This window comes from Martes martes (assembly GCF_963455335.1).
Source record: "Martes martes genome assembly, chromosome: 7".
NCBI lineage: Eukaryota > Metazoa > Chordata > Mammalia > Carnivora > Mustelidae > Martes > Martes martes.
Window position 1 is genome coordinate 105,395,244 of NC_137894.1, and position 16,412 is coordinate 105,411,655.

The 16,412-nt window shown below is 38.6% G+C and overlaps 2 protein-coding genes across 2 annotated transcripts in view; one reads left to right on the forward strand and one right to left on the reverse strand.

Moving 5' to 3' along the window:
- The window catches only part of RTN1 (reticulon 1), a gene marked incomplete at its 5' end in the record, with an annotated part of 387,521 nt that overhangs the window by 278,078 nt on the left and 93,031 nt on the right, over positions 1-16,412 (reverse strand). Inside the window, 2 exons of the mRNA XM_080808575.1 lie at positions 3,574-3,666; positions 12,889-13,048. The remainder of the gene's footprint in view (positions 1-3,573; positions 3,667-12,888; positions 13,049-16,412) is intronic.
- The window catches only part of LRRC9 (leucine rich repeat containing 9), a gene marked incomplete at both ends in the record, with an annotated part of 100,909 nt that overhangs the window by 18,369 nt on the left and 66,128 nt on the right, over positions 1-16,412 (forward strand). The window contains 3 exons of the mRNA XM_080808574.1: positions 7,193-7,369; positions 7,702-7,819; positions 15,502-15,634. Coding sequence (XP_080664700.1) covers positions 7,193-7,369; positions 7,702-7,819; positions 15,502-15,634 — 428 coding nt within the window. The remainder of the gene's footprint in view (positions 1-7,192; positions 7,370-7,701; positions 7,820-15,501; positions 15,635-16,412) is intronic.

Genomic DNA, 16,412 nt, shown 5'->3' on the forward strand with positions numbered 1-16,412 from the left:
TAAAAATGAATAAAAATAAAAATAGGTATCAGTGAAAAAAAAATTGAAGCCTACTGGTACAAAACCAGGAAGTGGTTGTGTTGCCTCATCTCAAGGGTACAACCAAAGAAATGATTCTAAAGAACAGAAAAAAGGAAAGGAGCCGGGAGGGAAGGAAGGAAGAGGAGAGGGAGGGAGGAAGGAAAAAAAGAAGGAAAGAAATAAAGGAAGAAAGAAGGGAAAGAAAAATTTTGCAGCAGAAAAATGTCACTAATTTTAACTTTCACATTTCTGCAATCATTTTCTCAAAATTGGGGAGCTCACAAACAAGCCAAAGATTGCCATAGAATCCTAGAAGCATGCTGTAAATTTGGGTGTGGAGAGAAATCAGGAAACGCATAAAGTGATAGATACTTGATATATCATCCCAGAGGATTTTACTTGCAGTCAGTGTTGAAAAATATACTGACTTTTATGGAGTAAAATGGAAAAATTGCATTTACTTTGTATAAAGAAAAATATATGATTGTTATGGTTTACCTTAAAACAAGCCCCTGATTTATACTATATGTAGCTCTTACCTCTGTGAATAAAATCTTCTCAAAGGCCTTGGGGATACATTGGTGGGAAAGTTTGAGAAGTTCTGCCCAAGTGAGAAAAAGACCTTTTAAAATACTTTCTTTTTTATCTTTGCATCCATTTGCCCAGCAGTTACCATTGTTCAGTTAGCCACAATACTTGATTTTTATGTACAAGGATATAAAAGGTATTCATTCCAGTTTCCATGTAAACAAATAAAGGCCTTGATTTTTTTTTTAAAGATTTTATTTATTTATTTGACAGGCAGAGATCACAAGTAGGCAGAGAGGCAGGCAGAGAGAGAGAGAGGAGGAAGCAGGCTCCCCGCCGAGCAGAGAGCCCGATGCGGGGCTCGATCCCAGGACCCTGAGATCATGACCCAAGCCAAAGGCAGAAGCTTTAACCCACTGAGCCACCCAGGTGCCCCAAAGGCCTTGTTTTTTTAAGTGCAAAAACTGCATGGTGTCTGTCTGTTGGGTACATAAATAATTTTTTAGTCTTTCGTTTATATTCACTCAACCTAAATAGATTTATTACTATTTTTTTTTCTTTTTAACTTATTGAGGAGGCTTTTTTACAGAGCAAGTAGATTATAGAGAAAAAAACATAAAAGCAAAATGACTAGGGGCACCTGGGTGGCTCAGTCATTAAGTGTCTCCCTTTGGCTCAGGCCATGATCCCAGGGTTCTGGGATTGAGCCCCGCATCAGGTTCCCTGCTCAGGAAGCCTGCTTCTCCCTCTCCCACTCCCCCTGCTTGTGTTCCCTCTCAATGCTGTGTCTCTCTCTCTCAAATAAATAAAATCTTTAAAAAAAAAAAAAAAGCAAAGTGACTAAAAACCCTTTAGGGGGGTGCCTGGGTGGCTTAGTGGCTTAAGCCTCTGACTTTGGCTCAGGTCATGATCTCACGGTCCTGGGATTGAGCCCCGCACTGGCCTCTGTGCTCAGCAGGGAGCCTGCTTCCCACCCCCCTTTACCCCCTCAATTGCTTTCTCTGCCTGCCTCTCTGCTTACTTGTGATCTCTCTCTCTCTGTCAAATAAATAAATCTTTAAAAAAAAAAAGCCATTTAGGTAACTTTGTCACCCTGATAGTATATAAGCTTTGATGGATTTTTTAAATTATTTATTTATTTATATGAGAGAGACCATGAGCAGGGGAAGGGAGAGGGAGGGGCAAAAGGAAGGGGGGGAAAGAAGCAGGCTGAGTGAGGAGCCCATGCAGGGCTTGATCAGAGGACCCCAAGATCATGACCTGAGCCCAAGTCAGATGCTTAACCAACTAAGCCACCCAGGCACCCCAGCTTTGATGGATTTAGATAATCATTAGCAATTGTTTACTTGGTTTAAATAAGAATAAACTTGACCCATTTTAAGAAGAAAATCAAATATATATTGGCAGAATTTGAAAGATTGGTTTTTACTTATAGTGTACCACAAGCTTGGCCACCTTAGCTGTGATTTTTTTATGGATGTTAAGAATTAACTACTGGCATGCCTGGTTACATGTCTGGTTATTTAAGCACTGGCTTCTCTTTTATTAATACTTTTAAAGTCAGTGATTTAGGATTTAAATAAAAAGTACTGGAGTAGAGCTAGAACCCAAATACAAAGATTTTATGTCAAAATAGTCTTTGTTTATTTCTTTAGGAAAAGAGCATTGCAGATTTCTAATTATGTATCATTTGCTATTTCTTCACTTCATTTACTTTATGAAATAAAAGGACTATATTTTTCAGTTCAAAGAAGACCTTATTTTATAGAGACTTCCTTGTTGAGTAGGTTTTTGCCACTGTAGCATTATCATTACAGATTCTTATTATCTACCTGTGTATTACCAGTGGAGTTAGCCACTGACAGCAGACAACATTGGTCAAGTCAGGACTCACTCCAAAGCATAAAAGACACTGTCCTTGTGCTTGAGAAGCTTTGAACATGGTTATAGATCCCAGGGCATTTACAATTTAAAAAAATAAGTTCAAAGCATCACAAAATAATATATAAGTAACTATAAGTTCCTTGGGGACTGATAAAATGTTTTCATGTCCTTGTAAGTCATAACAACTAACATAGGGCTGGCTGGATTCATAACTCTATAAAAACTACTATTTGATGTTTCCGAATCACTTAATAGATACTCACTTAACAGTTTAACTTTTGTGTATATAATGACTTTCAGTAATCTACTGTTATTTATAAAGATTTCATGCTTCTTGTACTCTTTCAGGGAGTTACAGCAGCATAAAGTTTTTTTTTATGTTCAGTTAGCCACTGTATAGTACATAGTTTTTGAAGTAGTGCTCAGTGATTCTTTAGTTAAGTATAACACCCAATGCTCATCACAATGTGTGCCCTCCTCAATACCCATCACCCTTTACCCCTCCCCCCACTCAACTTTTTGTTTTATACAGATAAGATATTGGTATAAGTCAGCAAGTAAGTTGACAGTATTTAGAATTTTGAAGTACATTTTAATAGGTCTTACTGAGCTACAGCCATTTAAAAAACATGCATTCTACATTTGCTAAATGAGTGTGTCATTTGGATATTATTGAATGATTATACGCTTCTTTCTGTGTAAATCAATCTCAGTCAATGATGTATATCACCACTGGGGATGCTCACACATTCCAGTACCACTGAATGAGTGACAGTACCCAGTGAAATGATGGGCTCTCATTCTCATAGCCTCTACCATACTTGATGCTGCTAACCATTCCTTCTGTAACTTCACCTCAATTGTTTTGTTTTGTTTCTTTTGAAGATTTTATTTAATTATTTGAAAGAGAACACAAGTGGAGTGGAGGGTAAGGGGGGACAGAGGGAGAAGCAGACTCCCCACGTGAGGCTCAATCCCAGAACCCTGAGATCACGACCTGAGTTGAATGCAGATGCTTAACCGACTGACCCAAACGGGTATCCCTCACCTCTCTTGGTTTTTGTACTTAGACATTTTCTATTTCCTTTTTATATTCTCTTGCTAGTCTCTTGTATTCCTGAACTTTTAAAAACTACTTACAGTTACAGTCTTTCTTCTTTACTCTATTCCTGTAGATGCTATCTGGATGTCCAACTGGTAAGGCAAACTCATCACATTCAAAAGAGAACTCATCTGTGAAGTAATAAAATACATAGTAAGGTTAGAGTCAGAAAACCTAGGTTACACTCTATATACATGATTTTGAAACAGTCATTTAACCCATTTGAACCTCATCTCTAAAAATGAAAAAAAAAAAGAAAATCTACCACAAAAGATTACTGCTAGGATTAGACAAAATAGTGTGAAAATTCTTAATTCTTAATCTTTTTTTGTTTTCTATCTACAAACCACCCTTTCTACTGACTCCTCCGTTCGTGTTTGTGGCACTACCATCCTACCCGTCATGCAGACGCAATCAACACTGAAGCCATTCTTGACTGCTTTCTCCCCCTCAGTCTCCACCTCCGGTCAGGCCAAGACCCTCCATGGTATCTCTTGCATTCATTCTCTCCTCTCCATAGTGGCCCAAATCACCTGCACACAGGGCCTCAGAACCTTCCTCTTAGATCTGCATGCATTAGGCACTTGGTATTTGCTAATCAATCAGTAAAGATAACTAAAGGATTTCCTATGTGGTCCCCGCTGGCATTCCTACACAGAGAGCATTGTTTAAAACAAAACAAAAGCCTTTTATAGCAACCTGTTACCTTCCAAATTATATTCAAACTCTTCACCCCAATATTCAGCAGCCTTCACTGTATGGTCTCTGAACTAGCCTAACTCCTTTTCAAACCCCTTCAGAGTCAGCCAAACCATGTGTGCCTCACTGCTCATGGTGCATACCTGGTATACCACCAAATAAGTGGTTTCTTCTATTCTGCTGCCTTTGCCAGAATGCCCATCCTTGCCCACACGCTCTATCACTGTCTGTCAAAACTTACTTTATCTTCAAGGCCAACATCAAGAGCCATCTTTTGTGAGAGATATTTTTGTCATTTTTATCAGATTAGTCATTATTATTCTTTTTGAATCTTCATAGCACTGAGTTGTTCTCTCTCCTATCTTCTACTCTAATTTTGCCTGTACGTGTGCCATCACTTTTATGCTCCCTTTGTTTATAAACTCAGTGAAGAGAGAGACTGCATTTGTGTTCATCTTTGAATCTTTTCTATTCCATTCTCTTGCTCAGGATTCATCCACTGAGTTTCTACTGTGGGCCAGGTTCTATTCTAGGTGCTAGGGGTAAAAGGCATGGGTCCTGCTCTCATGAGGCTGCATTCTGGTGTAGGAGACGATGGTAATGAAACCATATTCAGTTGCAGGATAATTGTCGGTATGGAGAAGAATGGCATTCAAACCAGAATGGGGATGTAGAGAAAGTTTTCTAGAAGTGGGGACGCTTGGTAGGGAGACGCTTTGATCTGAATTTTGTAGGACAGATAGAAGTTGACTATACAGAGTATTAGGGGAAGGACTTCCCAGGCAGAGGAAACAACATCCGAGCTGGTAGTTTGAATTTTGCCCTTAGATCTATGGGACTTTTTGGAGAGGTAGAACAGCTTTAGATACTACTTTATATAAATTTCTATAGTCATTATTTCCGATTCAGACTACAATGCATGTATCTCAAGCCAGTAATGACATGCCCCCCAATGCATGTAGCATGTTACTAGCAATGCTGTCAGAAGTACCATCCTCTGTGAGGACCTGGTAATAGTAATAGTGGAAGTCACAGTACTTCTCTGTCAGCATAGGTCTGGTTCTCCCTCCTCCAGCAGTATTCCAGCACTCTGTGAATGATGTCTTTTCATCCCCAGCGTGGCCAGGCGATGGAGTGCATTGTTTTACTGCTCTGACCCCACGTAGCACAGAGCCCATGTTCTCTTAGCACTGGGGTCCCCAGTCTCCAGGGCTCTAGGAATTCCATGCAAGGAAGGGCCCTGCTACTGAATTTCTAGGCAGAGGAAAGTTCTAAGAAAGGACCACACTTTGTGGAGTTTCCTGTGCCATTCCTGGTTCTTGCATTCCTGGGAACCAAACTAGAAGTTAGGTATTGTCCATTTGTCACTTATATCTATTCTTTAAAAAAAAAAAAAAAAGACTAAAAAAAGATTTATTTATTTATTTGAGAGGGAGAGAGAGAGAATCTCACACATGAGTGGGGGGGGAGGGGTAGAGGGAGAGAATCTTCAAGCAGACTCCCCCCACTGAGCACAGAGTCAGAGGGAGGGCTCAATCCCATGATTTCAAAACCACTACCTGAGCTGAAACCAGAGTCGGATGCCCAACTGACTGAGCCATCCAGGTGCCCTACTTACATCTATTCTTGATTACCCTTTTATTACTATATAACAAAAACTTTATCTCAATAAAATGCCTACAGCACTTGTTTCTATCAAAGTGCAACAACAATAATAATAACAATAAATAGGGTACAAGGAGTAATGAGAGCTTCTGTGGTTTCGGGACATATAATGTAGGGGTGACCTGGACTGATTAGGCCCAGACAGTGATCCCTCTATACATGCGACTATAGGTTTCCCACTCCTCATGACGATGTAGCTATTTAGCCAGACCTCTGAACTAATTATAGTAGTTGCAACACTACTTATATCTTTCTCCCTATGGGCCGGGAGCTCCTGTGGGAATGGTTTGGTTTGGGCAGCTCACTTTTCATTTCAAAGGGAAGAGTAACCGGGCAGCGCCCAACTGCCCTGGTTTAGTCTTTGCCAGTGAGAAAGGCAAACACTCTAAATAAGTTTGTCTCAGGGAGAGACCACCACCAGGAAGCTCACTTCTGTGATCCTAGCCCACACCATGCTCACGCTTTGGTTGATATGCCTGTAAGGACCAGACATCTCATTACAGGCAAGTATATCCCATATAAAATCACTTAACTTCCTTTTCAAATTGATACATTTTAAAATATCATCTTAATTAAGCCAAATTCTGTGCTACTTTGAGACAGGGCATGGCCCAGTAAGGGCAGTAAAGAGCATATGAGCACTTCCAAATACATTTTCTTGAGATCTTCACATAGCTGGCCCTTCCTTCTTCATTTCTTAGTTCAAATATCTTCTCTGAAAGATCTTACCCAAGATCAGTTTTAAGTAGCCCCCACTCCAATCCTTACACTAAACTTCTCTTTCTTCTAAGCCTTTAACAGTCTAGAAATGATTTTATTTATGTCTTATTTGGTTTTTGGCCAAGTTCTTACAATATAGGTTCACTGAGAGCAGGGACCTTGCCTCTTTCACGTCTATATCCCTGGTTATGAAGTTATTTGTGGTAGTCCACGTGAGAGATGATGGTGATTTGGACTAGCGTAATAACAGTGGTGATGACATAGGGTTATACTCAGGATGTATATTAGACATAGGGCCAAACAGACTTGCTGAAAGTGGGGCAGAGAGGCATAATGGAGGAATATTCAACCAAAGTATCTTTTAGTCAGAACACATATATAATAATTAATAAAACTCTTACTTTTATGTTTCAAAGTTTAGCTTCTCTTATGTTGATCGAATAAATGTGATATGCCAATGTATCTTTAGCAAAAAACATAAAATAATGGGCTATAACTTTTATATGTAACTTTGTGTTCCTCAACATTTTTAGGACAATCTGTTCTTTGTATATATTCTGTCTTCCCATATAGGTTTAACTCTTGCTATGAATTAATTCTCTCACGTTTTTGTACATGGGACTTCAGAACATATGGTATTACAGGAGTGAAAGTAAAACGTGTCATCAAAGTCAACAACCGTATTCTGAGACTAAAATTTGAAGAGAAATTCCAAAAGTTTTTTGACAATGAAGATATGCATGATTCAGAGTAAGAAGTTGAACTCCATAAGGAACATTTTTATAGAAGTGTGATTTTATTTTGTACAATAGTCTTTCTGTTTAAAAAGTTAACACTATTAAAATTATACCTCATTAGTAAATATTGCCTGTTCATGCATTTTGACTAGGATGACTTTACCCACATTGGGGCTCTTTTTGAGATTGAGGGGGATTGGAGGCTTAGTAATGACGGTGGAACATTCATTGTAAATGAGAAATATCCTGGGCAGGATATACGGTTGTCTTATCTATAGCTAAGCTTTTTTAAAATCAATTCTCAAACTTCTTCTTTTTTTTTTTTTTTCCTCAACTGTTCTTAAGGAACTATCGAAAGATGCTGGAATGTCTTTTTTACGTTTTTGATCCTGAAGTTACAGTGAAGAAAAAGCATCTGCTCCAAATACTTGAAAGAGGATTCAAAGACAGTGAGACAAGCAAGGTAGCATAAAATGTCATTCAGAATAATGCATTCTTCCTAATGAATAAAGCTCTGCCATTGGTTAGGCAGGGTTTAATTCTGAATCCTTTTATTCGTATTTAAAACAAACTGCTGTTTCACAGCTTGGTGCTGGAAAGTATAGCATCTTCCTTCTTCGTATTATTCCAGAATAAGTCCTTCAATTACTTTATCTGTCTGACTTTTTCTTTCTAGGTATCCTATTTTGTGTTGTGATCTTGAGATCTACTTCTCTAATCTGTTTTAAACTCTCTAATGTTCATCCTGAAAACACTTCCCACCTTGAAAAAAGAAATCCATTCACTCGACACTGCTGGGCTTTCTAGCTATCATCCTGTTTTTCTGTTTCTCTTTTACTGCCAGAACTCTTTATTCTATACTTCATTGTCCCCACCTTGCCCCTGGTCACACTGAGCTCTAAAATATCCAACCATCCCTCCTTATTCTTCCACCCTCTTGATAAGGCGGCTGTAACACGCAGGTAAAGAGCAGTACCTCCTAATACTTTTCACATCATGGCACACATGAAATGATAATGTTGCTGCATTTAAATCCTGGCTTTCCTGCTCACCAGCCATGTGCCTTCACATAGCTCTGTCTCTTTCTTCCTATCTGAATGAAGGTGATATTAGTATCTAGTCCACAGAGTTGTTGTTAGGATTCAGGGAGGTATGCATTAAAGAAGTCTTGGATACTTGTACATCTGTGTTCATAACATCATTATTCACAATAGCCAAAAAGTAAAAACAACTCAAAGGCCCATCAGCAGATGAATGGGTAAACAAAATGTGCTTTATCCGTACAGTAAAGTATTAGTCAGCCATAAAAAGGAATTAAATTCTGACACACGCTACAATGTGGTTAAGCTTTGAAAGAATTATGATAAGTGAAAGAAGCCAAACACATGGGCACCGGGGTGACTCATATAGTTAAGTGTCTGCCTTCGGCTCAGGTCATGATCCCAGGGTCCTGGGATGGAGTCCCGTGTCAGGCTCCCTGCTCAGAGGGAAGCCTGTTTCTCCCTTTGCCTGTCTGTCTCTCTGTCTCTCATGAATAAATAAATAAAATCTTAAAAAAAAAAAAGAAGCCAAACACAAATGAACAAATATTGTATAATTCCACTTACATGAGGTACTTAGAATAGGCAAATTGGTAGAGACAGAAAGTAGGGGGTGGGGAGGGCGGAGGGATAGGGAGTTATTGTTTAATGAGCACAGAGCTTTTGTTTGGGATGATGAAAATTTCTGGAAATGAATAATGGTGATGGTTGCACAACATTATGAATGTACGTAATGCCAATGAGTTGTACACTTAAAAATGATCTAAGTGGTAGTTTTACTTTATGTATTTTTTACCACAATAAAAAAAAAATCACTGAAAAAGCATCACAGCCACTCAGTGGAGAATGGACTGGAGGGAACGGGAGCAGATGACAGGGGCAGTAGATGGAGGAGATACCGCAGCAGCTCAAGCTAGAGGTGATGGTGGCTTCAGCAGGGTAGGGGTGGTGAGAGTGCCCTCACTATACTTTCTAGAAGAGAAGTGAGGAGGAGGTGAGGAATAGAGGATTTTAAGGCGGAGGGTGCTCAGGGTGATTCCAGAGAACTATGAGCTATCATGCGCACAAAGGGTGGCGGAAAGACGGAGCTAACGTTTGTGTGTTTTCTGCTTGCTAGACCCTGTGCTAGCGCTCTATGCCCTGCACCTCCAGTAGGAGACAGAATATCCCTAAATCTTCTACCCGCCCTCTGTCTGGTACGGCAGCCACCACCCAGAGGTGACCGTCGAACATTTGAAAATGTGACTTGTCAGAACTGAGATGCTCTAGAGGTTTAAAACAAATAGTTTTGAAAGACCTAGTATAGAGAAAAGACTATAACATCTTCTATTGATTACATTTGAAAATGATAATATTTCAGATATATTAGATTAAATAAAATGTATTATGAAACTTTACCCCCAAAAATTAGCCAAAAAGTTCTTGGACCAATTCCTGGCACATGGAAGGTTTTTATGTAAAATTTACCATTATTATCTGAAACATCTGATGCTATGGACTGCTCTTTCCTTTTTGGAATTCGTTTGGCATCCACGATATTACACTATTGTTATCCTCTTATTCCTCTGATTATCCTGCCTTTGTTTCCTTTTTATGCTTCCTCTTCCCTCTAAACATGAGAATACCACAAGATTAAGGTTCACTAATCTACCCTTTTTTTCTCTGCACACTATCAATTACTCTCATGGTTAAAATCTTAGAAATGGGGGAACATAATTGGCTAGAAAAATCACCGTGTAGCACATCGATCTGATAAACTAGATTTTTATGCTATGATGAGCATGCAAGGAGTAAAGATGAGTATTTGCTGCATCATTTAAAAGATGGAATAAGACTAAAAACTAAAAACATGAGCTGAATAAGCAGTTTGGAAGACAAATTTGATTTAGGTTGGCAGAGGGCTGGAGGGCAGGGGAAAATAAGATATTCTCTTTGATACCCAAGGACTTGGTCAATAGCCATAGAAGTGGCATTTAGTCCATCTTTGCTTTCTCCAGAACGTACATCCTCAGCCTCCTGATCTCTGCTCTGACACCAACAGCTGCCGTTCCTACCTGGTTACTCTGCCTTATCTCCTTATCTATCTAAAACCAGCCTTTAATCTTTTGTCCATAAGCAACTCTCCCTCTCTTGTCATTTTCTACTAATAATGCTGTTATTCTTTTCACCCACCGGACCAGGTTCAAAGCCTTGAAATCATACCTGACCACTCCCTCCTCCATTATCCATATATCTAATCATTTACAATTTATAGTGATTCTTCCTTTATGGCATCACTTGCATTCTTCCTTTCCCTCCCCATTCCCATTGCCTGCCACCACTTCGAACATTTCTTCCAGAAGTGCCTGGGTGGCTTAGTTGGTTAAATGTCCAGTTCTTGATTCCAGCTCAAGTCTTGATCTCAGGGTCTTGAGTTCAATCCTGCATTGGGCTCCATGCAGGGTGTGGAGCCTACTTTAAAAAAAAAAGATCCCTCTACTGTTTGCTAGTAGTTTCCTGGTAGGCAGTTCTGCCTTTGGTCTTCCTCTCTATTCCATCTACCTTTAACAGTACAAATTAATCTTTCCTAAAAAGTTATTTTCATCTCTCACACTGCACTGTTTCATGATGAAAATTCTTCAGTAGCTTCCCATTACTGATGATAATGAAATTCAAATCCCTCTGCCTGGCATTTAAGGCCCCTCAAAATCTAGCTTCAACCTAACTCCCTCTTACCAAATATACAAATATCCCAGATGAAGTATGTACTTTCCTTACGATTCTCCTAAACACACCTCAGTGCCATGCCTCCCTCTGATGAAATGCCCTTTCCTGCTTTTCACCTGTGGCAAACTTACCCTTCAAGTCTCAGCTCAAGGACTTCTACCTTTGTGCAGCCTTTCCTGAGTTCTCAAATGGTAGGGGCCCTCTTACCTAGTTTATGGGTCTATCAAAAAGTCAATATGGAGAACTATAAACGAATGATTTACTTAAAGAACTCTTTAGCAAACTTAATATATGTGCTGCCAGAGCGAGCACCCCTTTAGCAAACTTAAAACATATAGACTTGCCTGGCTGGTTCAGTTGGGAGAGCATGTGACTCTTGATCTCAGAGTCATGAGTTTGAGACTTGTGCGGAGTAGAGTTAAAAAAAAATTTTTAAAAACCTATAAACTTATATTTCACTTGTCTTTTTTTTTTTAATTTTATTTATTTATTTGACAGAGAGAGACAGCGAGAGAGAGAACACAGCATGTTTAGTGGGAGAGGGAGAAGCAGGCTTCCCACCAAGCAGGGAGCTCAATGCAGGGTTGGATCCCAGGACCCCGGGATCATGACCTGAGTTGAAGGCAGATGCTTAATGACTGAGCCACCCAGGCGCCCCTTTTTGTCTTTTTTTTTTTTTAAGGTGTTATTTATTTATTTGAGAGAAAGTGCAAGAGAACACAAGCGGCCAGGGGTGGGGGGAGAGGGGCGAAGGGAGAGGGAGAAGCAGACTCTCCACTGAGCAGGGACCCCAGTGCAGGGGCTCGATTCCAGGACCCTGAGATCATGACCTGAGCCAAAGACAGACGCTTAACCAACTGAGCCACCCAAATGCCCCATCTTTTGTCTTTCTTTTTATGTAGGGCTAAAGCATTTGATATGAGGATCAAACTCCTGAGTCTTTCTTACATCAGGCCACAACCATATTACATACTAGTTTCAGTTTCTTTAAAGTTGAGCATGAACTTAAAGATTCTTGCAAAGCAACTTGAGCACAAAAATCAAACTAGTTTTAGTTTGTATGATCCTCCCGGCCACCACCAAACTTCTTTGCTTGCCTCACCTTCATATATTCTAAAAGAAGCTTCTAATGATTACTCTCTCTGCAGTCTTACCAAAGCTTTCCACTTAGTTTTCATAGACACAACTCTCATTCTTTCTCATATTTCATTGTTTTATTTAATGTGTATAATTTCAATAACCAATATAACTGGTATTAAAAAAAAAGTTTAGGAACACAACTGGCTTTTCCTAAGCATGAAACACAGCTGGGTGGAATAGAAATACATCCATTTTTTAAAAAAAAATTTATTACTGAAATACAGATGACATACAGTGTTATATAGTTTCAGGTGTACAATATAGTAATTCAATAATTCTATACATTCCCAGTGCACACCTCGACTAGTGTAGTTACCATCTGTCACCATACATTATTAACAATATTATTGACCAATTCCCTATGCTAGTACATCAGTATTTTTTAAAGTACCCTCTTATCCTTGAACTGTCACCATACTGTGGGTTCTAGAAAGGATGGAAAATACTGCTTAATCTTGTAAACTGGTTAAGTGGCAGTCAGTGGCAGTTGAAAATTTTATTGTAGCATGTTTGTTATATTGAAATGCAATTGTGTGTGTGCTTCTCTATAAGTCCTTGAGGGGAGGGACTTTCTTTAGAGATTCTTAGTGGAAATCTGATTCATGCATGATGGATAGTTGAATAGATGGGTAGATAACAGTCATACCTGTTTCTATATATCATGTGCTCTTCTCTTAAAAAGACTTTCCTTTAAAATTTCTGATTATCAGGGGTGTCTGGGTGGCTTAGTTATTAAGTGGGTCCTGTGCTGGGTTGGGAGCCTGCTTGAGATTCTTTTTCTCCGTCTCCTTCTCCCACTCCCCCACCTAAAAAAAGAAAAAAAAAAGTAGATCTTATTTGACATATCTTGTGATGGTTTTTATTTTTAATTATTTAATTTAAAATTATTTCTGTCTTCCCCTCTCTTTTTTTTTTTAGATTTTTTACATTTTCTGATTCTATTTTTTTTTTTGCTATCTATTTTTTAAATTATTTTTTTCACCATAATCATTTAGTGTACTCCTAATCCCCAATCCCTATTTCACCCATCCCCCCACTTATCTTCCCTCTGGTAACTATCAGTTTGTTGTCTATAGTTAAAAGTCTGTTTCTTGGTTTCTCTCTCTCTTTTTTCCTTTGCTTATTTATTTTGTTTCTTAAATTCTACACATGAGTAGAATTATATGGTATCTGTCCTCCTCTAACTGCCTTATTTCACTTAGCATAATACTCTCTAGCTCCATCCATGTTGTTGTAAATGGCAATATTTCATTCCTTTTTATGGCTGAATAATATTCCATTGTGCATATATACCACATGTTTTTTATCCCTTCATCTATCGAGGGACACTTAGGCTGCTTTCACAATTTGACTATTATAAATAATGTTGCAATAAACATGGGGGTGCATGACTCATTTTGATTTAGTGTTTCTGGTTTTTGTGTGAAAATACTTAGTAGTGTAATTACTGGATTGTAGTCTTCCTCTATGTTTAACTTTTTTTTAAAAGGTTTTATTTCTTTATTTGACAGACAGAAATCACAAGTAGGCAGAGAGGCAGGCAGAGAGAGAGAAGGGGAGGCAGGCTCCCTGCTGAGCAGAGAGCCCGATGCGGGGCTTGATCCCAGGGCCCTGAGATCATGACCTGAGCCGAAGGCAAAGGCTTAACCCACTGACCACCCAGGTGCCCCTATGTTTAACTTTCTGAGGAACCTCCATACTGTTTTCCACATTGGCTGCACCAGTTTGCATTCCATCAAAAGAGCACAAGAGTTCCTGTTTCTCCACATCCTCACCAACACTTGTTTCTCATGTTTTTTATTTTAGCCATTTTGACAGGCATGAGGTGATTTCTCATTGAAGTTTTTATTTGCATTTCCCTGTTGATAAGCGAATTGAATATCTTTTCATATCTTTTTGGCCATCTGTATGTCTGGAGAAATGTCTGTCCATGTCTTCTGCCCATTTTTTAATTGGGTTATTTGTTTTTTAGGTTGTGAGTTTTATAAGTTCTTTATATATTTTGGATACTAACGCTTTATTGGATATATCATTTGCAAATATCTTCTCTCATTTAGTAGGTTGCTTTTTGTTCTGATTCTTTCCTTTGCTATGCAGAAACATTTTGTTCTGTAGTCCTGACAGTTTATTTTTGCTTTTATTTCCCTTGCCTCAGGAGACATATCTAGAAAAATGTTGCTACAGCTGATGTTAGAAAGATTACTGCCTATGCTCTCTTCATGATCTTTCCCTCTGTTATTTGAGGGCCAAGACCATGCTATAGCTGCCTAATGCCATGCACATAGCTTGTATCTGATGCATATTTAGTGATATTCATTGGAAATCTGAGAAGGTTCTATTTACTGGAATGTGGAATTTATAGTAACATGAACCACATTTTAGTATTTATTTTAAAAAAATCTCTGGATGACCGGTTTCAAAAAGAAAAAAATATATAAGCAATTCAGCATTTATAGAAAACATACATTTTTAGGTAAAGTGGCTACTAATATTAAGCTAGTAATAATGTCAAAACTGAGATAGTGACAAGGAGGAGCAGACCTGAGTTCAAATCATGGCTTTGCTAATTTCTACTACTGTCCTTGGATAGACTGTATAATCTCTCTTAGCTCTAGGTTTCCTACTACTAAAAATACAGATTTTATTGACTTTTCAGGACTGCTTTCACAGGAAGTAATGTGAATTTTACTGAAGTACTGTATTTCTGATCAAATACTTTAAGAAATAAATCTAGTCACAGAACAAACCAAGATTTCAATGCATTAGCACAATGAGATGTATCTGGAAATCATTGCAGATTATTAAACCAAAAACACCATTATACCAAATCTTTATTTATACATCTTAAATGTATCTATCTATATGTATATATCATATCTAAATAAGAACCTTCACTGATATAATGTCACGCAGGATTTTCTTTTTGGAACATGCACGATTACTCATGGAGTATCCTTGCAAATGTGTAAAACTACAGCTCCTTCACTACACAGTATTGTCAGCCTTGACTCTGGCTGCTTTTATGGGAATAAATATTATACTGTATCACTTTTCGTAAACCTGTTTCCATGTAAATTTAAAATATATAAATGGCCTTACACAATGAAGTTGCACCTGAAGGTTGTCTACTTCTTTTCAGCAAATCTAGCCTGACTTTTCTTTGCCCACACCCACAAACATTTACCAGTAAACCATCTGTACTGAAGCTGAAGTACTGTCAATTTTATAAAAATACTCAGACTTTGTTTTTTCTTTACAGCTGCCTCTCAGAAAAGAAGCTGTGATTCTTGCTAACAGCCTCAGTATGTGTGAGTGCCCCAGAATTGAATTTTTACAGCAAAAGTACAAAGACGAGAAGAACTACTCTCTTGAGCATGAGCTCTTCAGGCATGGTAATACAAATACACAGAATTTCTGAACTTTTTAGCTCTAAGTCTTCATTAGTTAATTTTGTAACATTTTTAACACTTGGTTTTATCAATCAGGAAGATTTTCTAAAAACTATTTTACTTATTATTTACCAGTGTAGTGACATACGACTTTTTGATCTATTACTTCAGTCAAGTTATAAACAAATATTTACTGATCATTGTGTAAACATTAATAGGATGGGACTCGTTTGTTACTCATGTTTAATCTAATTACATGGAACAAGCACTTTTCATGGTCTGCTTTGTTCATCGACGACACAAGACGAGCCTAGGGTCCTCCTACTACATTGCCATCCTAGCTCCTCTCTCTCAATCTCCTTTTATCTCCATTAACTTGTGTCCTAAAAATAAACTCAATATATATGCAACACACACACACACACACACAAACACACACACACCACACCCCAAGTTCACAGAACAGAGAAAAGAGAACCTGGCCCAATTATGCAATAATCATCATACCAAGCACTGGGGAAGGGAGCCCTTATTTGTCCTTAATCATTGTATTAGAAGATAAGAAGACCTTGTTATAAATCTAAAATTGGCTAAAGGGGTGCCCACGTGGCTCAGTTGTTGAGGTTCTGCCTTTGGCTCAGGTCATGATCCTAGGGTCCTGGGACCAAGCCCTGAATTGGGCACCCTGCTTGGCGGGAAGCCTGCTTCTCCCTCTTCCACTCCGCCTGCTTGTGTTCCCTCTCTCGTTGTGTCTCTGTCAAATAAATAAAATCTTAAAAAA